The following is a 25338-nucleotide window of genomic DNA, read 5'->3' on the forward strand; positions in this document are numbered from 1 at the left end:
TGCCAAGACAGCATTTTTTTTGCGCTGCTGGGAACTGAGGTGCTCCCCTGATGACTTGTGGGAGGTGAGAGGTAAGTGGGGGAGTGTGAGGGGTAGCAGGAAGACCTGCAGCCTTTCTGGACTGGGGGATATCAGCATTCAAGTGACTGGTTTGGTCATCTTCAGAGAAGTAGACACACTGCTAGCCTGTGTGAGGACAAATATGGACCATAAATTGTCTCAGCTTGGATGGCAAGGCTGTGCATGAAGAGGAGAGTGGCCCTTACAGCTCATCTGAGTTAGTTAAATCCTAAGCTGACATCAACGAAGATTTGCCAAAATACCTGCGCTTGTCCTCCCAGAGATACTGTGTTTCTCATAGGCTGGAGCACTCTTCAGCAGAGAGACCTCTCAAGCCCTTCTGCACAGCCCTGGCTGCGGCTGATGGTTTCCCAGCCACAGCTTGACCTCATGAGTGTCTAGGAGATCTGAAGCATTTGCAGCTGACCTTCCAAATGAAGGTTTAATTTAGAGCCAGAAGACTCCTTCCTGGTTTTGGCTTCTTTTCTTTGAATCCCCACTCAGTTTGAAACCCCAGCTCCCAGCCCAGCATGCATGATGGCTACGAGCAAGCCTGCGGGGCATTTGCATTTGTCCCTGGCTGCTGGTGACTCGCATGGGGAGCAGAGCTGCCCCCCTGCAGCTGTTCCCTGGCCACTGCCACTCAATCAGCCCTTTGTCGTTGGCCTGGGGACAGCAAAGCAAGCGGGGCAAGAGATGGGAACAGACAGAAGTGGGGAGAGAGAGAGAGAACCCCCATATCCAGCCATTGGTGCCACGGGGAAGCTGGCTTCCTTAGGTCTGCGCTTCCCAGAACCGCTGCTGCCATAAGCTCTGTGTTAGCTCCGCTGACATGGGCATAAACATGGTTTCACCATTATTTTCCTCATCAACTTGGCAGAAGCTAAATCAGTAAAAGCACTGAATTTTTGGTAAATAATGCATTTCTACTCAGAGGGTTTACTAGGATAGCTAGAAATGTAGATTCATCTAGTGGCACAGTTAATGTTGTGGAAGCTTCAGTCAGAGAGATATATAGACTAGGGCTTTTTTTTTCTGCATTTTTACATGTCACAAGAAGGCCGTGTCCTGTGACTTCAGTTCCTCTGCTTTACGGTATCACAAACAAGAGATTATAAAACTGGCTCCTGGATCCCTTCACAGCTAAGCCACAAATTATCTCTGCCACTGATTCTGTCACTGCTTCAGAGGAAGATATTTCCCTACCTAAAAAAGTGTGAAAATAAGCCATTGTGATGTATTCATGGCAAGCACAGTAGAAATTAATGGACTCACGTACTTTTAAGAATTAGACATGGTTTTTTTTTTTCACAGGAGATACAATTATGCTCACTTTTTGTGTGCATGGTGGGATGTGCAAATAGAAGCTTCTGTGTACACAATAGATGCCTGCATTGGGCACGCCACTAAACAGTTTGCTCACAGAAAGACCAGTTTATGCATAAAATAGCCCAGAGATAACAACTTTCACATAGTAAGGACCATTTATGTTCCCTCAGCAGTCCTTTGGCTGGCATGCTTGAAAATACCAGGAGTCTCAGAATCAATAACACCTCTTGGCACTAAAAAGTCCCCAACCAAAACTCTTTTCTTTGATGATCAGTTGGACAACTATAAACTTGTGGGAAATGTTTTGATGTCTTGCCAGGAACAGATAGTTTTTCTTTACTGGCTGATCTTTGATATTGTATTGGGATCTCAAGAACTTTTTACTCTGGAGGGCTTTGAGAAAAACAGGTCTTGCTCTCGGACTCTCACAATATGTCCTGCAGGGATTAAAATAAAACTTGTTTATAATCTATTGCTTCCTGCATTGAAGGGGCTTGCAGAGTCTGCCAGAAAACACTGTACTTTGTTGCTATTGCCACTGTGGTTTTTTTACATAGCAATTTCGCCTAAGGCCAGGCAGCAGAATCAATAGCCATGGTTAATGGCAAATTATTAAGAGAGTTATCTCAGGATTAACTTGTTCCTGTATACAGGACTGGTTCTTATTAGCAACATTTAAGACATGCTGGTTGTTGCCCAAGAGAGTATTTTGCTGCTCTGATTTTCATGAAGTTCTCACTTTTCCTACATGCACAAACCCCCAAAAGTAGAACTACTCAGTTTTAGAAAGCTGAAGTAAACCAGCTGATGGTAGCAGACAGCAAACTTGCTTGCAGGCTTCAATGGCCCGTTATCTGAAAGGATAACAAGACTAGTCCAAACCCATTAGATGAATCAGCAATATGAAATCAACTTTGCTAGAACCAGCAACAAAGAAGCAATTCACAACAGATCAGTGTGGACTGTGGATGTGCCCAGAGGCTTTGAACTTAAATAAATAACAGCAGCTGTAAAATAATTTTTTTTAATTAAAAATCCCCTATTTTTCCCTACACACCAGCATGTCCACCTTCATTTTTCCCTTTTCTGTGAATGAGTAGTCCTGGAATCAATTCTGGATGATGTGAACCATAACCCTTAAAATCCTTAAATGACCGCTCACATCTGTATGACTTTTCTTCACTTGAAAGGGTTAGAAATGCAAATGAATTAATTTGCAGGATGAGCTTGGTGCAGAAAAATGTTGTTTACTTCATTATGTTTTGAACAGTCCATGGTTACCCCCTGCTTTGAAAAAAAGGCAAAAGCCATATGACACCAGAAAAAATTTCAAGACCTTTTAGCAACTACTGAGATTAACCTGATGAACCCAACTCTTGCCAGAGGCAAGGTAAACAAATTGACCCTATGACTTACACATAGCTTTGCTTTACATGTAAGCAGAGGATCACTGGCGTCAGGAGTTTCGACAAGAAAACTGAAGCTCTGTTTGCTCACACAACAGTTCTCTTCAAAAGTGAAGGACAAAATAAAATGGCATAAGCATTTTCATTTTAATCTACAAATCTGCCTAAGTCACTTTGCCTTTGTCTTTACAGCAGAATTTGTCTGCGCATAGCATTCTTGAGTTTAAGCCTCCAAAGTCTTAAGTGGTGCTTAAGCTTAATGGCACGGTTGTGCCAACAACAGGGCTGCATTAGGTGATAGGCTTTTCTGTGAGGGCACATCTCACAGACTTGAGCATTGTACTGAGGCATTTTCCAAGTTATTGTGGGGTACTTGCCTTTTTTCCTTGATCCATCTGCAGAACAGTAATAAAACAGAAAGCTGTGGTTTGACATGTCCTTCCTTCCAGCGGGTATCCGTTTGTTCAAGCTGTTTACCTTCATACGTCTCTCTCGACACAAGCCCTGGGTATGTGATCATTTGGTTGGAGGCCACTTCAGCCCTACCTTGTTACATTAAGAAGACAGTGGTGGGCCTCGCCTATCAGCTTACACAGTCAGAGACATGGCAGAGCAAAGACACTTGACATAGGTTTTACCAGCTGTGGACACCCCAGTACTGACTCGTTCTGGACCAGAACAGCAAGCAGAAAACTGTAGGACCATATCAGCCTGCACCCTTGGGTTGATGAGCTGTGGCTCCAGAAGTATGGGAAGCATGCCTTAACCCTTCAGCCCCAGGACACCCCAGTGGGAGAAGACATCAGTTCAGGAGGGGCTGCCATTGCCCATGAGAATTTGGCTATCCCAGAGTGTCCATGGTTGGTGGCTAAGTTGTCTGGTTGTTGGCAAGCAGCATGCTCTTCTGTAGTCATGATGACCTGTGAGGCAGTTATTGCTATGGTTTATTGGCAGGGTGTGTTGCTGAATTAACAGCGGGAATAGAAAGAATGATGTTCCTGAAGTGTACTGGGGCAGCTGACAGCACTAGTGTGTCCAACATTTGTCTTCCACCAGCTCACAAAGTATGTGTGAAACAGAAAGAACAATACCGGTTCATTATTGCATGCCTAACCCTAGCCCCAGTAGAGATCCACGAACACTCATAATGCAAGTTTCTCTGGTAAATAGCAGGATTTCAGGGTGTTCTGACATTTATTCACTTGTGCAAGAGGAGATTTCTCTCTCCTCTAAGCTGTAACTGTCTGCATCTCTTGCTGGTCTATAACTGTCCTGATTCCAGAAGCCACACCTTGAACTAGAACCTAGGTTTAACAGCACCCTAAAGAGAGGCGTGAATTGTTACCATGTAAATGAATAAATGTAGACCACATAAATTGCAACATGGCTATAGACCATACATTCAGCCAGCTGAAAAGACCATGTTCCTCCCTACTGCCTCTTCCGGGATCCACCTTGCCTTTGGTGTACAGAGGTCATTGCCATGTGCTACAGATAGCATCTGCGGTGGCAAGGGAGGAAGAACTTCCAGTAGCAATGAGCTGAATATTATGCTAGTTTGCAGGCCTATTGCAGGCATCTGGCAAGTGCACTGTCTGCAGCAGGAACCCATTCAAGGGGAGAGGGGAAGTCAAAGGTGATTTGTTCTTTCCTCTGCTTTCTTTGAGCAGTGCAATTCACCTGTGACTACAGTCATGAGGTTTTGTGTAAACCTTTAGTATCATCTTCCCATCCTTTCCTTCCTCCCAAGCACCCAACCCCCAGTAAGAAGGAGCTTCATTCAGAACCAATACCAGCATGTCCAGCCCAGATCCCACCATGTGGAGAAGAAACTGGGTAGAAGACACCCACAGCATTAACCTGGGTATCAACAGGACCTTTCCTCTGGGCTGTAATGGTGAGAAAGCAGAGGGGGGTTGCTCTCTGTGCTCACTCCCATGCCTGCGGGCATGGGCGGGCGCAGAGTCTGGCCAGAGCTGGCTACAGACTCCCGCTTACGTCCCCAGCTCCCATCCATAGCTTGGTGAACAATGCGTGCCAGACCTTCACATGTCTTAAACCGCAACCTTGTATAGCTGTTTTTCCACACACAAACATTCTCATTTTTCTCCTGCTTGTGTTTCTGTTGTGCTCTTCACATTGGTTTTCCGTTATTAATGTCCTTTAGTCACACTGGTAATAGCTAGGTTTCCTTCACTGCAGACGTATTTTTCTCCTCTCCCCAGAGGGTTTGTGGGCACGGCGAGGCAGGGAACGGAGCAGTGAGAAGTACAGCCTTCATAAATCAGGAGGCTGAATGAGCTTTTCCCAAGGTTAAGGCGATGCCTCAGTTGCTGTTTCATGTAAAATAGTTGTTTTAGACTGTGATATGTAGGGGTTTGCTTCATACACTGGAGCTACCTTCAGGAATGAATCTTCCCATTGTATATAAAGCCCATCTAACTGCTGAGAAAAGAGGGCTTTTTAAAAAAATGCATTTCATCATATAATGTTTACATTTGCTTTACATTGTTATAGACTTACTGACTACTTGGCAGCTGAGACTTCATAATAGTTCTGGTTTTCTTCTTTTTTTGAAAGCTGAAGGTATCCTGTCAGATTTGGGAGGGCCAGAAATTGACCTGTTGTCTCTGTTTGCCAAGTCCATGTAATTCCTTGCGCAGGATATTTTCATAAACGAATGCCTCAGTAAGGTTGTTTTAAAAGGGAAAAAAGTGGCAGGAGCCCAACACCCAGTGATAACAAATATGTGCAGCTCAGCAGAGGGGTGAGCAGCCCCTCGGTGAGAAAGCTCCAGGCAGCTATAAGGCAATGAGAAACCCCCACCATGGCCATGCTTTGGCAGTCAGAAGCCATGAGTCAGCCCCCCCCCCCCCACTTCCAAATTATAAGGGGGAGGTTGGCTTAAGAGTCCTTAGGCTTTAAAAATAATAATACATGTGGGGTTTTCTGTTTGCCCGCCTTTCTGATGTTTGGACCCTTGACTATACATTCTGCTCATGTTTTCCCGTTTCTCTCACCAGCCCTGTGGTCCAGCGCAAAGTTACATCATTTTTTAACTGCAAGCCGAGGTTCTCATCTAATCACTTCACTCCAGGAGCTGGGGATTAACAAACAATAAATATCACAAGCCTGGCAAGGAGCTCTGAGAGCTTGCTCTGGTGATTGCTGCAATAACAAACTTGGGTGTTTACGCACTGTAGAAAACAGACACAGTGAGAAAAGAGGCTTCAGTTTCAAGATATAAATCTTCCCCGTTGTGAGAAATAGCTTCAGAGAGCTGTTTGTTTTAATTAATAGCTGCAGAATGGTGAATAATTGGGATAAAATAACTGGCCCAAACCTTCACCTAAATCCTAGAAGAAAAAAAAACACCCAGACATTACAAACTTCTTTTAAGATATGAAATTTCCAGCTAGCTTGTGGATAAACATTTTCAAGTAAGAACTTATAGCTAGACTCCTGAACCCAGTTTTAAAGAAGTAACTGATTTTAAATCTGGCCGTTCACTTAAGTTCCTATATATAGATTTAGGAAATCTAACTTAAGGCTTCATTTCTAAAAAATATATCTTGGCCTCTTTCATAAATATATTTTTATATTCATTCATATATATATATATATATATATATATATAGTGAGAGAGGTATATGCATCTCTAAAATTCCTGGCTTCAGGCTTTGACTTGGCAGTGAAAAGAATATGTGAGGAGGTTTATGAAAAATAAATCTTTGCATTCCTCTAGCACCTTTCACCTGAGTATCTCAAAGCAGTTTACATTGAGGAAGAATTATGCCATATAGGGAAATATTTTTAGCCCTGCTCAACCCTAGAGGAAACTGCAGCACGGAGCGGTCTGGTGACTTGTCCCAGGTTGTCGTGTTGGATGCGATGGGTTTTCTGACCTGATCCAAGCTAGGGAGTGCCGTCTGCCTCCTCCATCCCCCCCCGCCGGTCTCCTCATCGTCTGCCTCCCACTGCTGCCCTCACTGCCGAAACCCAGCGGTGCTGCCCTGGGGGCTGCCCATCCTGCTGCCACCCCTCAGCTCCTCTGTTTCTCCACTCTTTACTTGCATCCCTTCTCCCTCTGTGTCTTGGAAAACGCAGCCCTGACCCCAAAGAGTTTACAGGGTAAATAGACACGGTTTTATGTGTATGTGAGAGAGACGCTAAGAAAAAGTGGTTGTCTTGCCAACAGTCCCTAATCATTTTGCTTATGTGTTTCATGTCTTTCTCTCATTCTTTATCTATTTTGTTTATTTCGATTATAAACTCTTCAGGCCGGGGATCCTGCCTCCTTCTTCTGCCTTTACAACACCTACCACAGTGCGGCCCCAAAGCTGGTTGGAGCCCTTCACTGCTACCACAGTACAAACAATAATAAATAAAACCAGGACTGTGAAGAGATTATAATTAGAGCTGTGCAAAACTCAGCAGTTTTGGTTTGCATCGGTTCCTCCCTGCTGAGTCTACATTGTGTTTTGGATTTGTATGCAAAAAAAACCCAAAGCAAAACTCCCAAAGTGCCAAGTGTGGCCGGGTCTGGGCTCAAAATCGCGCACAAACCAGGGTGTTTTTAACGGTTCCTCCTTGAAATTATAAATCTGCCAAGGCTCAATCCAGGTTTACTGAAAGGTTCTTGAACCTTTGCAGATTTTGGGGGCCAGCCAAGTTTTCGGTTTCATTACAAAAGTCTCTCTCAGCTCTGCTTAACATACTAATTGCCACACCACGCTGCCCTGTGGCTAACAAGAGGATTTAATCTTCCCTGGTTGCCTGTGCAGATCCACTTATGAGTGCCGTGGCCAGCTTTAAAATCATATTTCAGATCACCACATTCGGCGGCGATGCCCAACTGCTGCGGGTAAACAGAACCGTGTCCCAACTCCTGTACTGAGACATTTGCATTGCCCCAGGGTGTAGCACCACAACCGCCCAGCTGAGTAATCCCTCACCTTGCTTGCCCGAGTCCCCGGGGGAGCCCATCGGGAGGGAAACGATGAGCAAGGAGGCTGGGGGCAGGCACAGCGCTGTGGCTGGCAGCACAGGTGTGCAAGCCTTCACTGGTACACCCTTGTGCCCATGGTTCCTGCTCCCCTCCGCCTCTCTGGGCTGGGGATAGAGGTGAAGGGCACCAGCCCCAAAATAGTGATGATGCTGATGTGGCCACACGGCCCAAGGGTGGTAAGTGGGGCAACACCATGTACCAGGGCCCAAAACCAGAGAGCAGGGAGAGTAACCAGCCTCCCCAGACTGGGGAAGCCCTGCACCCAGGGGTTGTACACAGGCCTCCACCTGGGGCTAGCAGGGTATAGGAGAGCTTTTTTAAATAGCTTGCTGCCAATAAATGCATCATACAAAATTATTTTTAATCAAGCCACTTCCACTCCCTGCCTGTGATAAAGAGCAGCAGGCAGGTAGTGCAACACACATCAGCTGCTCTGGCCAGGAGAGAGGAGGTGTGGACATCTCCCCCCATTACCAGGAGAGGAGCGGAATACCAAAATGAACCTGCCCGTTACAGGGCTCGGCACAGTGCCAGCTATGGCCTGGTGCCCCTGCAAGAGCATCCAACATCCCAGGGGAGTAGAGACCTTCTGGCTTGCAGGTCTACCACACTTCTCCCTAGGCTGTGCAAGTGAGGCTGGCTCCTGGGGCTCCCGCGCTCTCCATCTGTGCAAGGCCATGTACGCTTTTGGCGTATGCTAAGTCACAAGTGTTTGAACCAGAGATGGCAGGAGATTTTACCTCAAAATGCTTCTTCCCTGGCAAAATTTGCAGGATATGCTGTATTCCAGAAAATCATACTGATTTTGATGAACTTTTTAGGAACAATAAGTAAAAACAAGTAAGATTCGAATTGAGGCATTTCAGTGTTTTTAAAAATGAAAAGTTGTGGGGCATGTATTTCACAGTGATTTTTCTTCTGCAAATCATTAGCAAATAATAAAGGGGAAAATTTAGATTTCATGGCAAAGAAATTTCTTGCTTTTACCCAGGTTTGGCATGGTCTGGGGGTCTGGAGGATTTTTTTTTTTTTGATCTTTTTGCAGGATAGAAAATCCACTTCCTTGTTAGCAGTAATTAAAACCTTAGCTCAGATTCCTAGAATAAAGCAGTTGTGTGCCTTACCTTACATGGACATTTCAGCTGACTTTACCAGAGGTAAAGGAAAGCAGGGAGAAGAACCCCAGCTTTTTTTGATGGGGAACATAGTGCCTCTGCTGGAGCATAGCATATGACCCCAGTTCACTTAGGGCTTTTGCTTTTCCCCTCTGTTCCTGTGTAACCTGCAAGCAGTAGAAGAGCCATTTAAGCATGGAAGAGGAGGTGTCCATGTCCCTGCAATCCAGCCTGGAGGCAGCTCTCCTACATTAGTCTTTGCTGTGCTGCACAGCTCTCCTGGGCTTGCTCCCAAGTCCAGCCAAGGCTGGACCATGGACCTGTATAGCACAGGGAGGGCAGGAGGGTGCAGCTGGGGTGGGCAGGGCCATGCCTTTCAGCAGCAGCAGGGCTTAAGCACACTCTTTCATCTGCTTTCAGGGCTGGGCATGCAGTGAAGGAAGCCAAGCACAGTGGTCAGGCAGCCAAAACCAGAGCCATGACATGAATCCATGTCATGGATTCATGGTGATGGTCGTTTTTGGTTTACGCTATATTGGTGCAGAAAGACAAGCACCCAGTCACAGCTGAGATTTTTAATATGCATTAAAACATGAAAGTAAAATCTTTCTAAGGTATTAATTAGCAAAAAGATATCTTATTCTCCTTCTCACTGATAACTAGTTCCATATGGAGTTAAACAAGCTTGCTCTAAAGGGATGAGAAGCACTGCAGAACAACAAATAACCCAGGCATTTTTAAATACGGCTTAGACTTATTATAGATTATAGTGAGTTAGTAGATCAAAGTCATAGTTCACGGTGAGTAAAAGTAATATAAGAGCAAATAGATGTGAAGCTAAGCAATTAAATCTGTGGGGTTCTCGGTAGTCCCAACAGGTACCTATTTTATTAATGAATTTTAGCTTATTGACCCGAAAAAGATCTGTTTTCCCCCACAGCACAGAGTTGCGTAAAGGCCTCCATGGCTTCCCAGTTCTACCTCTAGAACCTCAAAAAAAGCCGGTAACCCAAAATCTTAATTAAACTACAGCATCAGCTTAAATTATTTTACTAAATGCTGGGACAGTGAAATCTCACCAGGCCATTCTCATATTCCTACACCTCAATGTTCATGTTAATACATGTCCCTTTTTATTGCTGTGCTTTTTCTCTGCAATGATATATGAAAAAGAAGATACATGCAAGAGAAAAATGATTCTTTCTCCGAGCAAGATCTATAATACTGTTCTCCCCAGCAGTATTCCCTGCAGTATAAGGCTAAAGAGCTGTAAGAGCAATAGTAGGTATAACCAACTTCTTTCTTCCTTAATTAGCAGTGCAGTGCCTTGCAACAGAAAACTGAAACAGGTTTCTGCTGACTTAGCATGTGCCTCATGAGGAAGAAATCTATCTGGCAATTATGGCTTTGCGTCTCCTGCCCTCTCTCCTGTTGTTTGTATAAGACACCGGTACTTCTGCCACAGGCTTCTTCATACAGCTGTCCTGTCAATGCCAGCTTTCATAGGTAATCCATCTAGCTCAGCAGAGTTCAAATAAGACACCTCCCTTTCTTTACTTTAATTAATGCTTTATTTGAGTCTCCCCTGGGGATGTAGTCATGCTGATTTTTCAAACTTCTCTGTTATTTTTCAAGCACAAAAGAAATTGAAAGTGTCCACTATTGAGATTCTGGATTTGGAAAATCTGCTTTACTATGTCTCCTATTCTCAGTCAGTGTTTTAAACGCCCATGGACATCTCTTTAGCTACAGAACATTTTATGCAATTAATTCTCTAGCTTGGGAAGGAGAAAAAAGACAAATCCAGTCAAATTCATTCTCCCTGCAATCTCTTCTGATGTTCTGCATCCACAGTTACTGTAGCTGTAGCCAGTTTATGCACTGATTTATGCTGTCACACCCCATGTATTGCTCAGGCCCTTCCAGGTGCTGAGCAATTTCAACTCAAGTCACGAACCGTTTCTTGCTGTGTAGTTGTTTTTTCTGCACAGTTTATGCCTGTGGCTTTTGCTGATCCGAGACCGAATGCTGTGGCTTGGTATGACTGAACAGACAGACAGACACCCTCAACATCAGGTCACTGCGGCTGCAAAACTGGACCAGACAGTCCTGAGTCCACCCACTCACTGTGACTTTTCAAGAATTCATTAAAAATATGTGTGTGGCAGTGCTGTTCATCAGGCCTGGTACACACAAGCAAGCTAGTAAAACCCATCAAATGACAGATAAGCCAGACAGGCTAAAACCAAAGAGTTCAGCAAAGCATGTTTGAATCAGTAAGAATCAAGAACTGCTACACCCTCAATCAGCACTGTCTGATAATATTTTACTTGCTTTGGGTTTCTGTGTTTTAATGAGCAAACAATTGTGTTTTGTAATCTTCATGATTTAAATACATAACTCCACGTTGTGCTTCTGTAGCTTCTTCCTCAAATTGCGTTGTGTGCATTAAGCAAGACTTGAGGCATCCTTCAAAGGGTATGAGAGTTTCGTTACATAAAGGTGACTCTAGAGACGAGTCCCATGCAGAGTAGAGAAAAAATAAGGGCAGAAGTTTTCATTCACCCTTTTCAACAGCACATAGTACAAAGGTACACTTTTCACTTTCCAAGACTCTTCTGGGTGAGCTCTTATCAAACTTAATTCATCACTTTCACTGAAATAGGGCACATCAAAATGAGTGTCCAGGCACAAGTTCCCCTGGAACAATAAAAGGCATGTTGTAGGCTTGATTTCCTGACATCAGCACAAATCTGCGCATAGACCAGCCCTTAGTTTTGCTACAGGGTTTGGCTAAAATGGTATAATGATTCTTTCACAGAGCTGAAAATAGAAGCCCAGACAGTGGCCTCCCAGTGACACCCTCTGATCCCTTGACAATCATCCTTTTGCTTCCCAATTAAATTTTTTTCCTGACATGACCACCATGCCACACTTCCAGCCTTGCTCTGCCATGTCCATTTCAATCCTCACAGAGCCAACAGCAGGAAAGACAAGGGAGTACCACCATCTTCTCTCCTCCTGTCCTCTTCCAACAGGGACTGATCTTTGTTCTGTTACAACTTCCTTCCTTCCTACAGCCAACATTTCAGTCAATGTTTTAGATTACTCTTATCTTTTGTAGGTCTGTGTCTTCTGTTTTGTACCAAGACTCAAACCTACCCAATTGCATGGGATTTCATGTCAGAAAGATAAGAAATGACAGATTGATTCATGTGGTTCACAAATATTGATGAGGCTCATCCAGAAAGTGACTTGTCCTCGATGCAAGAAGGCTGTGCTGGGGAGTAGATTGGAGCTTGGGTTTATGAAGTCCTGGTCTAGTCCTACAAGAACTGCCTGGAACTTTTCTAGTACGTACATGTCTTACTATCTAGATCGCCATCACCATAATGCCTGTGCTCCTCCCAATAATAACACTCCCTCTCTCCCTCTCTCTTTGCCTTTCTTGCCAACCTATAAGAAAAGATGAACTGATAATTTGAAGAAAAGCTTTTTGTGTGTGTGAGTGTCAATGGAGAGCAGTTGTGTATCAATAGTTGTGATAAGGCATATAAATGTTACCTTGTCATACACAGTCCATCAGCTGTGCTAACTAGACGCTAGCTTAGCTAGATGTCAGGCCAGTAGACCTGGATTAGGTGAATTTGCCCACCGATTTCAATATCAGTAAGTAGTCCTTGCAACTAAACTGAAAGAAACAAACCAGCTGCAGCACAGCCCAAAGTATCCTCCCCATTACAGGAACTGGTCAAGCCTATCTAGCCATGAGGCTGGTGGGGTTAGATTTTGTTCTCATGGAGGAGATTTAACAGAGCTCAAAAAAAGCAAAAGTATAGGCAAAACAATCAGAGCATAGAAGACTTGATACCATCTCTTCAAAGGTTTAGGTGAGGCGCAAATACCAAGTTCATCACACCCCTCTAAAATGCTGAGCTTATTACATCCATCTAGTGAAAGGTTAAGGTCACTTCTTTCTCTGTGCTCCTTTGGCAACATTTAAATACTCAGTGCTGCATTTTCTTTTTCTTGTTTCTCTCTGTCCAGTATTGTTTAGAGATTTAAAAATTAAATTAATCAGCATCTTGGAGCACAAGTTCCAAGGCTGCTTTATTGTGAAATTAAGGTGTGACTCACAGTAGCTGCATATCCACCTTTGAGGCTGGACTAGCTTTTTTATTTTTGTGTGTTGTTTCTTTCCATGCTGGTTTTGCAGCAGGACTCGTAGCCACACAATATAATGAGCTGAGAAATGGCAGTGCGTCATCCAGGGTGTGGCTGAAGAGCGATGTCGCAAAGAGAGATGGCAAGATTACAGGCAGGATCTGAGCAGGATCTGGAGGAGGGTGAAAAATGAAACGTCCTGCAACAACAAAAATAACCATTTACATATGCAAATCGAGAGAAAGAGAGTTCTGCAAAGTCTGATTTACCTACCAGGGGAAAATCAGGGGAAAAAAACAAGCATTTCAAAGCACTGGCTGCAAACAGACACACAGGTGCATGTGCAGATAGCTAAAGAGAAGGCTCCAGGGAGACCTTATAGCAGCCTTCCAGTACCTGAAGGGGGCCTACAGGAAAGCTGGAGAGGGACTTTTTACAAGGGCATGTAGTGATAGGATGAGGGGGAATGGTTTTAAACTGAAAGAGGGTAGATTTAGATTAGATACCAGGAAGAAATTCTTTACTGTGAGGGTAGTGAGACACTGGAACAGGTTGTCCAGAGAAGCTGTGGATGCCCCCTCCCTGGCAGTGTTTAAGGCCAGGTTGGACGAGGCTTTGAGCATCCTGCTCTAGTGGAAGGTGTCCCTGCCCATGGCAGGCGGGTTGGAACTAGGTGATCTTTTAAGGTCCCTTCCAACCGAAACTATTCTATGATTCTATGAAAATGAGACACACTCCCTCAGTAGTTACAGCACACCCAGCAGCCAAGTGCTGCTGCGTAATGGCGGCTGTGGAAAGTTACTGCTGTGTCCACTCAAAGAGTGGCACCACTTGAATTTCTTTAGCTAGAAATAAGTACTTCTGGAAGCAGCAGAAATTATGCTGCCTGGTTTCCTGTGGCTCTGTATTTTGTGGTTGATTATCCGAGGCTAATAAGGGGCAAGAGCTGAATAAATCTTTTCCTGTGGTCAGGGCATCCTGTGTGGATTCTCTGGGGTCTAATAATACAGTTCACCTTCCTCTTCTGCCCTTCCTTCACTGAGACACTAATTTGGATGTCTGTCTTCTGCACAAGTGCCAGACTTTCAGAAATCTGTCCAAATTTTTTGTCTGTGAGGACTCTGTCTCTCTGGCAAATGTGTCTGGAGCTGGCCAGCTTACTCCAAGGCTGCTGTGGCAACATATACACAGATATATCACCAGATAAACCTCACTTAGTTAGGAAGCCAGGATTCACTGAAAAAAAAAAAAAAATCACACCTTCGCTGAAGCAGCAACACTGCTAACATAATCTGTGTGCTGACCAGGCCTGCTTTAGAAACCCAGCACTGAACTCTTGAGAGTTGCTTAGCGATTAAGCAAATGGCATCTTACACCAGAAGCAGCAACCACAGGCACAGGTCTTACTGCAGAGGTTCATCAGTCCAACTGTGGCATAGGAAATATAAAAATGTAATGTTCACCAAAAGGGTACCGACAGGAAATACCCCAGGAACAAAGCGCAGAGGGATAGACCTTTGTGTTTTCATTTAAACAGGAAAGGTAGATGGAAACCAAAACAAATGAAGTTATACTTAAAATAAAGATCACTATATTCTAGGCCACCAAAGGTTATAACACCTGACCTAAGAAGGGGTGGGGATGTTTGGGATAAAGGAAGGGAGGCCTGGAAAATTGTGGACTTATCTAGATAAGTTTCATGGAATGAAAATAAACAACTGATATCTGCTAAGGGGTACAAAGAATAAGTCAAACATGACAGTCTGGTGGTTTATATTTTTTGGTGTTCATGGAGAATTGGGCCTGCCAGAACAATAGGCTACCATGGAAGCGTGCTTTGTGTAGCTTCTACTCATACCTGTTTACCTGACCTTTGAGGTTAGTGGCAAACTCTCCCCTTGACTGAAGCTGGTCTTTCTGCACTATTTGCATCCTCAGCAGAACAAAGCGAGGAGCTGCATGGCTAAGCACTGGAGCAAGGATTGATGACAGTTGGCTACAAGGCTTTGACATACCACAGTGAGATGTTTCCCTGTGTATGTGCCACCTGGCAACCTTGCTTTGGGATACAGCATCATTTTAGGAGTCAGGCCAATTCCAAATCTGTTACAAGTTGTCCCAAAAACAGCCAGTTAATAGGAGCCTTTTCATCAAAGCCCTCTTGTTGTTGTTTTAAGAGGAGGGACAAGCTGCTAGTTCCCTGCTAATATGAATGCCAAAGTCATTTAATGAAGGATGCCATGATAGATGCCAATTACCATTCCTCAGAGACTTAAAAAATGGTGGTGTAGATATATTTCTGTACCTATGTGTGTATGAATACTTTAGGACAATCCAAAAGCTTATCCTAAAGGCATAGTCTTGCAAACTGTTGACCATTCTGGCTCCAGTCCAGCAAAGCACTTAAATATTTGGTGAACTCAGCAAGACTCTTCACATGCTTCAAGCTACACATCCATAAGCACTTTGTTGGACCAGGCTTACAGAGGCTGCACTAGAGCTGCACCTTGCACAAGAGAAATCTCCCCAAGCTAGTCATGGTCTTTATGGCTGGCATGGATGTTTGCTTCCTCACAGACAGCTACCAACAGGCTACATCAATATTCACATTGTCTGGCCATGATAAAAAGAAAAAGAAAAAAAAATGTTTCAGTGGCTTCAGCATTTCACCGCAGTGAAATTTCCCCCACAGGGGACAAGCAAGGTGAGAGAGAGGCAGTTCTGCATGCAGCACTGTAGAGAAAAGATTTCCCTTCCCCAAATCAGCAGTCTCTGGACAGCAATAAATCCACTCAGGGACATGCTAAAAAATAAAGTGATTCCTAAAATAAACAATTCAGACTTCGAACTGTATGATAGGCAATTAGTATGTTTGAATAATTGGGTGTAACTGTAGGCAGCGAGAAGCTACAAGACCAGATGTGCGTATAAAGCTAAACATAGGCTTTACAGGATCTAATCAAATCAGTCCACCATCTGGTACGAGAAGAAAAATCGTGTGACAGACCTGGTCAACATGAGAAAACGGCATGAATTTCTGGATAACGAGCTTAAGCTAAATCAATATGTTACACAAGTCAGAAATGGAAGCATCCATAAAATGGATTGCACTAGTTCAACTAAATCATATCTGATTTTACTAAATTAATACCATTTTCTTCTATGAACTAGACCTTAGGTGACCTATCACAGCTAACAAGCTGAAATAAGTACATGCAGGTAGAATAGCTCATGGCAGACAAAGGTTCACATGCACTCTTCCCTCCATACAAAAGAAATCCTACCCATTGGACAACTCTTTTCCAAGCAGTTGGTGTTAGACCCCTCAAATCAAGTGTTCCTAAGTCAGAGCTGCAGTGAGTGGATCCTGCTTCATTTTAGCTACTTTAGGAGCCAGGAGCTGCATCAAAGGCTGGAAACAGAGGAAATGGTAGGGCCTTGAGGAGGCATGTCTGGGTGGCGGTAAGCCTGTGAGCCCAGAGGTGGGCCACTGCTAGAGAAGGGATGTTCAGTGGGCTGAGCTGAGGACGCTGGTGATTTAGAAACCCTGGGCTGGGTTGTGTTTCCATGCACTGGGGCAGCTGGCCGTGGCAGCTCTGACCCCGGATGTGGTTGACTTTGAAGTAGCAGCTGGAAAATAGCACGTAACACCTCGCAGACACTCTGGGAATGCCCTTGCTCACCTGCTGTGGCCCACTGTGCTTTGGTGGCTCTTGGTCATCCATGCTTAGGTTTGCAGTTTGTTGTGGGATGAGGGCTGTGTGTCAGGGAGAGGAAGCCTGGATGTCTTGTGGGGCTTCCAGAACCAAAGAACTCATCGTACAGCAGCTCCGATAGCAGGGGATGAGGTTCAACAATGCAGTGGCTCTGACAGTCCTCCACCCCTGCCACGACACCTTGGCCTGTCCTGTGGGCACAGTTTCATAGTTTTCCCCACTTGAGTGAGGCAAACAGGAAGCCAGAGTCAATCCAGGTTAACCAAAAGCAGAACTTATTGTTGCTCTATGACATTTTGACTGGTAACACAAATTTGGGCTGCCTTCTCTTCCTACTCCATTTTGTGCTGCATCCCTGGTACCAGCAGCCCAGACGTGTTGCAGACAGCTGCACGAAGGTTGTACACCTCAGCCATTTTGATCAGTTTGTGTAGGACTGCTACAGGCAGGGAGAGAGCAGAGCCTTAAGGAGGTGACAGCAACTTTATTTGATTTATGGGGTTTAGCTTTTGATACAAAGCTCCACCTACTTAGCAACACATGAGCATGTTTGTGGGTTTACAGATTTACTTCAGTGCTCCAGCAGACCATATTCCCCTTCTGCTACTCCTCTGGAAATAGTTGAAGTCAGTGTGTTGTGCACATAATTGATACTGGCTTTCCCAGCCTCCAGAAATCATATTAAAAAGGTAGGCACAATATGGGGCGAGGGACTTTTCTGGCTTAAAGTGAGAGGATTTGGGGGAGACCATGTGGCTACTCCGACTGAGTTTTCCACACTTGCATTTTGTTTATGGTGTGCACGTGCACAACATGTCAGAAAAAAAGCTCTTGGGGAAGTTAGGAATCTGTCCAGCATGTGGCAAAACCTCAGAATGATCCAGCCCTCCTCCTCCATGCTGCTGCCATTTCTAGGGTCCCCTGCTCCACAAGGCTTTTCTGCAGCAGGAGCCCACCAAGGTAAAATGAAGTATTTAGATAAAGGGTTGAGACATCAAGTTTCACAAACAGAGGCTCAAAAGCAACCTCAAATATCACATACGTATTGAAAGCCAACCTGGTGCTCGAGGTGAAAGGCAGGGACACCCTGCGTCCCACAGGTTGAGTAACCCAGTTCCCCTTCATGGCTTAATGTGACTCACTGGGGCAGGTAGCAAGACATTTTCTTTGTCTAACAGTCCTGCATGTCACCATGGAGTCCAGCCCCTTTTCACGGGGGGATGTTAAAATGAATGTACATTTCAACACTCCTTCAGCTCGCCTCATTGCCTCAATAACAATAGTGTAATATTTTAAACTGCTTTTGCAAGTCTCCTTTCTACAGGACAGTTGAAAGGATAGAAAAGCATTTTAACAATTTTATAGATCGTCTCCAGAGCGCTTTTGTGATGTGGGAGAACAGAAGTTTTGTTGCCATTTGCCTGTGGACAGCTGCCAAACTCACCTGTCTCCACCAAGCCTTCGAGGGGCATATCACATCTCTCTGGAAACTCTGCAGCCAGCCCAGGATGGCTTCTCACTTTACTCAGCTGAAAAACATGTTGCACAATTTAACCCTTTACCCTCCCGCTTGCCTGGGTGTGTTACTCAAAACCAGCAATTCGTTCTGTTTGGGCTTAAGGAAAGTAATGGCTGCTAGGTAGTTGTAGAGAAACCTAAAACCAGGACTTTCTTGTGAAAAACTTTCACTCGCATGTGAAAAGTCTTCTAACCCTGCAAGTCATCCTACTGACTTCAATCAAGCCTTGAAGTGTCCACAACTCTCGTTTTGTCACTCCTTGATCACAGTTAACCAGCCTCCAAATTTGATCCCTTTTTAATAGGCCCCGATTCAACAAGGTACTTAAGAATTTGTCTTCCTCACTAAAGTTTTACCAGCCTAGTTGCACATTCAAAGTAAGGCATATTTTAGAACATCTGAAGCCAGAAAGAGGTGGTTTGAGCCTGTGTATAAAATACAAAGCTAAGGATTAGAAGAGATCTGCCACGAACCACATCTTCTTACGCGTCACTTAATTTTGCAGGGTCCTGCTTCTAATCTCAAAAATGATCATTAAAAGCCTCCCGTGTATACAGTTGACACAGGAGAACTGAGCAGCTTCATTTGTTAATGTTCAGGAAATATTTCCAGATCCTTGTGTGGAAGGTGTGACGGAAGTGTAGTGTAATTTACTCCCTTATGTATGAATTTCTCTTTTTCCCTCCCTACAAATGAATATTTACGTTCTCCACCCTCCTCCTCTCCTGGAAAGAAAAGTGCATAAAGTTATTACCCATCACATTCTTTCACTGAGTTGGCAAGATACAGAGAAATACAGCAAGTTTAAATGATATGGAATATGCAGGCATAGCTTATCTAAGATCAAGCATGCAGATCAAAATCAACAAAGCCTCACAAAAGAAAGCCCCAAAAGATCTTTCATCCGTCTGATCCCGTTTCCCTGCCTACACCTCTTTTTACGCTAATGTAATGTATTAGTTCTGCTTTAGTTTCTGCTCTGCGCAACATTTCTGCTTAAGAAAGATTCTGTTGAGTCATTACCAGCATCAGCCAAACAGGCTTTTCAAGAATGGAGGAGAAAATAAAGGCTGTGGTTTTTAAATTAATTCCATGCTGCTTAACCCTTAAACCACTAGTGACTTCCAGACTTCCAACCAAGTTAATCCTGACCAGAATACGTAGCTGTTGTGCCCAAGATGAGAGCGCTGTCAGTGCTTCTGTTGGCGGTGACACCAGAGAGATCTGCCACAGCAGCGTTGACCACTCTCTTCTAGCAGCTCATTAGATACAGGGAAAGGCAGAGATGGTGCTGGCCATGTGTGGGCAGGCTGGCCAGGAGGTTGCTGCACCTCTGCCGGATGCAGCCTCTGCTGGGGTCCCTTCCCCTCACCAAATACAGTCAATACTGTATACAATACTACTCGAGTTGCTGTTTGACGGTGATTCATGCCAAGCCAGGCTTAGCACCAACCACCCCGCACCCAGGGGTGCTGCAGCGAGCAGCCCCCATCCTCCTGTGCCCACACACCTTGCCCTGCCCACCCTGGTCACTGCTAAGGCAGTGCCAGTCACACACCTGAAAGCACTAGGGCAGAAATCGTAGTGAAGGGCTATGCTGTCTAACCCAGGCCCTAAATACTCCCTCCTTGCTGCTTGAAAACACTGCCTCAGATATCCCGCACCCACACCAAAGCAAAGACAGGGAGAGGGGCTTTCCTACTAGAAGATAGTAGTCATGAAAGTAGAAATGAAAGACAGATGAGCACGACTCTCTCTCTCCATGAGGCAGGAGAGATACTCCACTCCTCCTTCCCCCAGCAGGTTGTAAAAGGAGAGAATAGTGGTTGCCAAAATGATATAACTTGAGTAAGCTCCTGGTACCTTGAGGTTTGAGGGGCCCCCAGGGGAGCCGACACTCGGAGTGAGAAAAGGCAGAAGAGGGGAAAGCGGATAAAGTGATTTTCTTTGCCCTGTTTTTTAAAGCAATCTCAGCCTGCTAAACTTTCAGTCCATGCTGCCAATGGCTATTTCCAAAGTTATCTTTGCACAGAACAAGGCTGGAATCCTTCTTTTTCCCTCTCTTATTCTTTCTGTCTCCCTTTTTAATGAAAGCTCGGTTAGATCTGATATCACTTTAAAAGGTTTGCTATCAAAGTTTATTAGACCCACAGGGACAGATCACAGTTTTCAGAGGCTCAGAGTTTCACAGCAGGTAACTGTAAAGTGAACCATCCAATGTTCCTCAAAATGCTCATTTTTCTTGAGCTCTCTGTTACACAAAGCTGTACTGTATTCAAGCATCATTAGAAGCGATCCCAGTTGCTTACATGATGCTGGCCACAGTTTTGCCTTTAGAGCAAACTAGAGCAGTCAACAGTCCCCAGCCAGTCCCACTGGCTGATGCTAAGGAGAGCGGATGCCATTTGCAGTGAAGGCAAGCCCTACCAGCACAACGGGATAATGCCACTTGGGGCTCATAGAAAAAGACCAGGATTTCAAAAAGCGGTAAGAAGTATGAGAGCAGCGTCCCTTTGAAAATCCAGATTTGCCTTTCCAGGCTTAAAAATAATAATAATAACTAGAAAAGAGTCCTCCATCTAGGGTCTATGCATGAGAAATTTCAGATGGAAAGCAAAGAAATGAGAGGAGGGATTAGCATGTCAAGCTTCCTATAGAAGAGTTGCTCTTTTTTTTATGAACTCATTGGTATTATTATGTGGTTTTTAGTAGGCTATCCTCCTAACAATGCATGGGAATAAACACCATATCTGGTAGGATCTCTGACTGTAACATGTATCACAGAGGCATCTATTTACAGTGTGAAGGGAGGGGAGCTGTTTCGTTTCCCAAGACAGTAATGGAAAGCATGATGTCCTACCACTAAGGGTGGTGAAGCACTGGGAGAGGTAGTGGGAAAAAACACTCACGATAAACTGAAGAGTGAAAGAGAGTTTCAGGGCAGATATTTGCAAGATGCATCATCACTGAGAGAAGCTGGCAACCCTGGGAAAACGCCAAGAGACAAAATGGTTGACTCAAGCGGTCAAGTCCTCAGGCCACCAATGTCCTGTCCTTCTGCTGCCACTTCAAATGGCTTTACACCCTCCCCTGTCACTTCATAGTGTCCTTTGATCTTTCTAGAGCAACAAGCTAGACAAAACTTGGAGGAGCTGGTGGTTCTCAGATGCCAATGCTTCCTGCCAGGCTTTATCCTCACAGAGCTTTTGGCCAGTGACTGCCTCTCACCAGAAGCATGTGCAACCATTTGACAGCTTGTCTGCTTTCTGATTCCTTAACAGGTCATTCAGATGGACCAGAAGCTAGATGACATCCTGAACACTCTCCAGGCTCAGTTCGGGGATCAGGCACAGATGTCAGGGCCAGCCACCCCACCTGTCAGACAGCTACAGACAACTTCGGATTCCCCCTCAGCGAACTGGAAAATTTGAAAGCCAGAGGACAGCCACATGCCACCCTCTCATTCTTTGATGTCCAGTTATTTTTAAGTATTGGTGACTCAGGATTCGGCTGTGTCGTGGGTGAAATGAAATATCCTGCAGCAGTAGATTAAATTAAAAAAATGAGAAGCAGCAGCAAGAAGCCAGTCACGACCCTAGGAGAGCACATAAGTTTTGCACCTGTTTTATTAGCTAACCTCTGCCAGCCTATGGCACTCTCATGCAGATAGCCCCATTCAGGCTGACTGCACACACACAGGGCATGCTGTTGAGGTAAGCGTCTGAGTGAGGGTTAGGATGACCCATTCGTGCACGTGGAAGTGGAAAAGGACTGTTTTTTTGGCATTTAATCACTAAGTTTAATGCTCACAGCATGCCTAAAAGGGGGAAAAGAGCCAGCATTTGAACATGAAACAAATGGAAATCAGTGAACAGGAAAATTAAACAGCATGTTTTGACTTCTACCAAGCAGTGAGGATCATAAGGAGGGCAGATTTATATGCTAGTGCGAATGACAAAGTAAAGACAACAGGCTACTGATTAAAAATATGGAAGTGTACACAGGCTGGTTGACATATGAAAGACTGAAGCAAAGACTTCAGCTAACTAAAGCAAAGGGTTGCAAATGAGATGAGATGAGATGCATGTTGGAACAGACAGGCAAGAGAGATAGTATCTGCGTAGGCTTACTGCACAAGAGCACTGTAATAGCTATCAGCTACGCTGATGACTGTTATGCAAAATGTTCTCAAGCTTTTACCTTCATTCAGCAGCGGTTGTTGACTCCAGTTGCCTTAATTTTAACATAAGAAACCTGTATGGTAATTGGCTGTGAAATATCGGTTCAAGTCACTGAGTAACAGGGTGCTGCAGGAGGGCTGCAGCTATGATTGAGAATGGCAGCGTTTCTTAAAGAAAACAAAAATGCACTTACTGTAGATGAAAGTTAATCACTGTTTAAGTAAACTGCTGTATATAACTTTAAATGCTAGATTTTTTTTTTCCTGGTAATCTGGTTGTAAATCGAGTGCATATGCTGGCTGATAGACTGTCACTGTGAAATGGATCTTACCTGGCACTCCAGAAAAGGGACGATACAACACTGTTGCTAAATATGTAAATAATAAACCAAGCTAAAAAGGGTGCAGTATTATTTACTCAAGTCTTTTTAATATATTTGCATAACCAACCATTTGAATGAGCAGAAGTCTGCAGAGCAAAGACCTGATTCCTGGGAAATTCTAAGTACATTCTATTCCCACTCATATCCATGGAAGCAAAGCCTGCACTGCATTTAAAAGCAACCTGAAAGACTGGTCCCTTAATAAACATTTATTTGGACCAATGACTGGTCCATTTCAATGTAATCAAATTAGCTTCTAACTATTACCTGTCCCTTTAAAACTCTTTCCCAGGTTTGTGTGTCTGGGAATTCAAGCCTGGAGAGAGCACAATGAGACTGATTCCAATCTTTAGATTGCAGGCGCGTCTTAGACAGAATATTAATGATGTGTGAGAGGCAATAAAAAAAAAAAAGGCAATGTGGTTTTAATTAAATCAGCTGACAAGCTGCCGTTCCATCTTGTCTGATTACTACAGAGTTACTGAACATGACCAAATACAGCATGTAATGTGGGAAAATGGTAAATAATCATTGTCAGAGCATTGAGTTGCTCCTGGTTTTCAGTCAGGGTCATGAGCTTCTGCAATGGTCCTTCATATAACCTCATTGACTGACCACTCAGAGCTAAATGGGCAACTGGATATCAAAGGTAAGGTATGGTTTCATCAGCCACAGGTAAAAAAATTCTCCCTGGAGACCCTTTTGCCACAGAGCTTCAGAAGACAAGCACTGCAGCTTTCAGCAGAAGGGCTCAGGGACATCTATGGCCAACACAAGGTGAAACTTCCTTCTGGTACACTGCAGATATTTGTGTGAGAGGCTATGCGTGGTCACTGTATTGTGGACTAAGGAATGCAGCAGTATTTTACCTACTAATGACTCTCAATAGAAGTGTCAGGGCACTATACATACAGTAGCACTTACTACTCTGAAGTGCCTGGAAAACATACTAAACACCCTTCCCCAGAAAACTCAGGTAAACAAAATATGAGTGGTCTCAGCTACAGAGAGTGTCAGAAGGGATGAGTGTGAGGAAAGGATAGAGAGGCCCACAGTGATCCCTTCAGAAAAAAAGAATGTGTGCAAGCGTGTATGCATGACTGTGTGCATGTGTCTTTTTTCTTAAAGACAAGCCAAAGTTTCCCCAGTAAGTCTTCAGTGAGGCCAGAGCCTGAGCCTTTAAGGGTTTGAAAATCCAGCACTGCTGGCCAACCATCCACTTTAGGGCTGGCCACTGTGAACACTGCAGCGTGGCATAACATGTTCAGACAGCACCATCAACATGTTACCGTGACCATCACTATTGCCATGATGGAGAGATAAGGTTGTGGCCTAGACAAATTGCAGTGAGGAAGGAAGAAGACTGGTGGGAGACAACCATTTTCACACCATATGAGATTAATGGTAAAAAAATAAAAGCAACATAGCTTAGCCTTGCAAATCTCCACACCCACAGCTAAGACAAGAGTTACCATCTAGAAAAATCTTTCTGATTGCCCGGGGTAAAAGTATCCAGGAGTAGCACTGATGTGACCATCTGGTAATACTACCTGACCCTTCTTCTGAGCAGAGATCCTTTTGCACAGTGAACAAGATTGCATATTAATACATTTGAATGTCATGAGCATCTTGAGTGCCCCTCTATCAAGATGTGCTATCAGCAAACATTCAGCAGCAAGCTATGATTTCCCAATGCAAGAACTCATTTCTACTCAATGTGGTTTTGTCAGACCTTACATCCACTAAGCAGGCAGTAACAGCATCAGATCTAGGTCATTGTGTATGTATGTAGCAACAATGAAACAGAAAGAGCAGGGAAGAAGCATAGGGATGAGCTTCAGGAAACTCCAAAACCCTGAGGAGTCCTCTTGAAATCACAAGTCCTATGAAGTCATGAGATGATCTAGTCCATCAAGGAACAGTATCAGAAGACCATTAGGTGCACCATGGCAGGTTTTGCTAACTTTGCTATCTGCAGTATCGATTTGTTGGATGAAACACCACCAAAAGTGTGTTCTGGAAGAGTTCTTCTAAGGGAAACTTGTCATAATTCTTTCATGTGATTGGAAAGAAATTCAATTCTTCATGAAGATTATATGCTCCCCGCGTTTACTTCCTTGATCGAACTGCCTGACTTGCCTGAGCTTACTGTTACAGGCTGGAGTCCTCCAGGGAATAAATATGCAGCATAGCTGCAGAGGAAAGCTTGACTCCTACGTGTGCCATTATTTAAGTCATTACGTGAAATCCTGGTTGGAAGATTGTTGATAGAGGTCTTGTTCAAAACTCTGACTTCTCTAAGGCTCATTAAAAGGAAGAGAGCAAAGGTAGATTTACATGAAGAATTCTGCCTGTGCATTATCTTTCTGAAAATTGTATCATAGAACCATAGAATGGTTTGGGTTGGAAGGGACCTTTAAAGATCACGTAGTCCAACATCCCTGCTGTGGGAACAGAC

General features: G+C 44.2%; 1 protein-coding gene across 1 annotated transcript in view; it reads left to right on the forward strand.

Moving 5' to 3' along the window:
• LOC137663876 (potassium voltage-gated channel subfamily KQT member 1-like) overlaps positions 1–21889 on the forward strand; it is a 526688-nt gene extending 504799 nt beyond the window's left edge. Inside the window, exon 16 of the mRNA XM_068401506.1 lies at positions 21599–21889. Coding sequence (XP_068257607.1) covers positions 21599–21748 — 150 coding nt within the window. The 3' untranslated portion in view covers positions 21749–21889. The remainder of the gene's footprint in view (positions 1–21598) is intronic.
• The last annotated feature ends 3449 nt before the right edge of the window (positions 21890–25338 follow it).

This window comes from Nyctibius grandis, chromosome 5 (assembly GCF_013368605.1).
Source record: "Nyctibius grandis isolate bNycGra1 chromosome 5, bNycGra1.pri, whole genome shotgun sequence".
NCBI classification, from domain to species: Eukaryota; Metazoa; Chordata; class Aves; order Nyctibiiformes; family Nyctibiidae; genus Nyctibius; species Nyctibius grandis.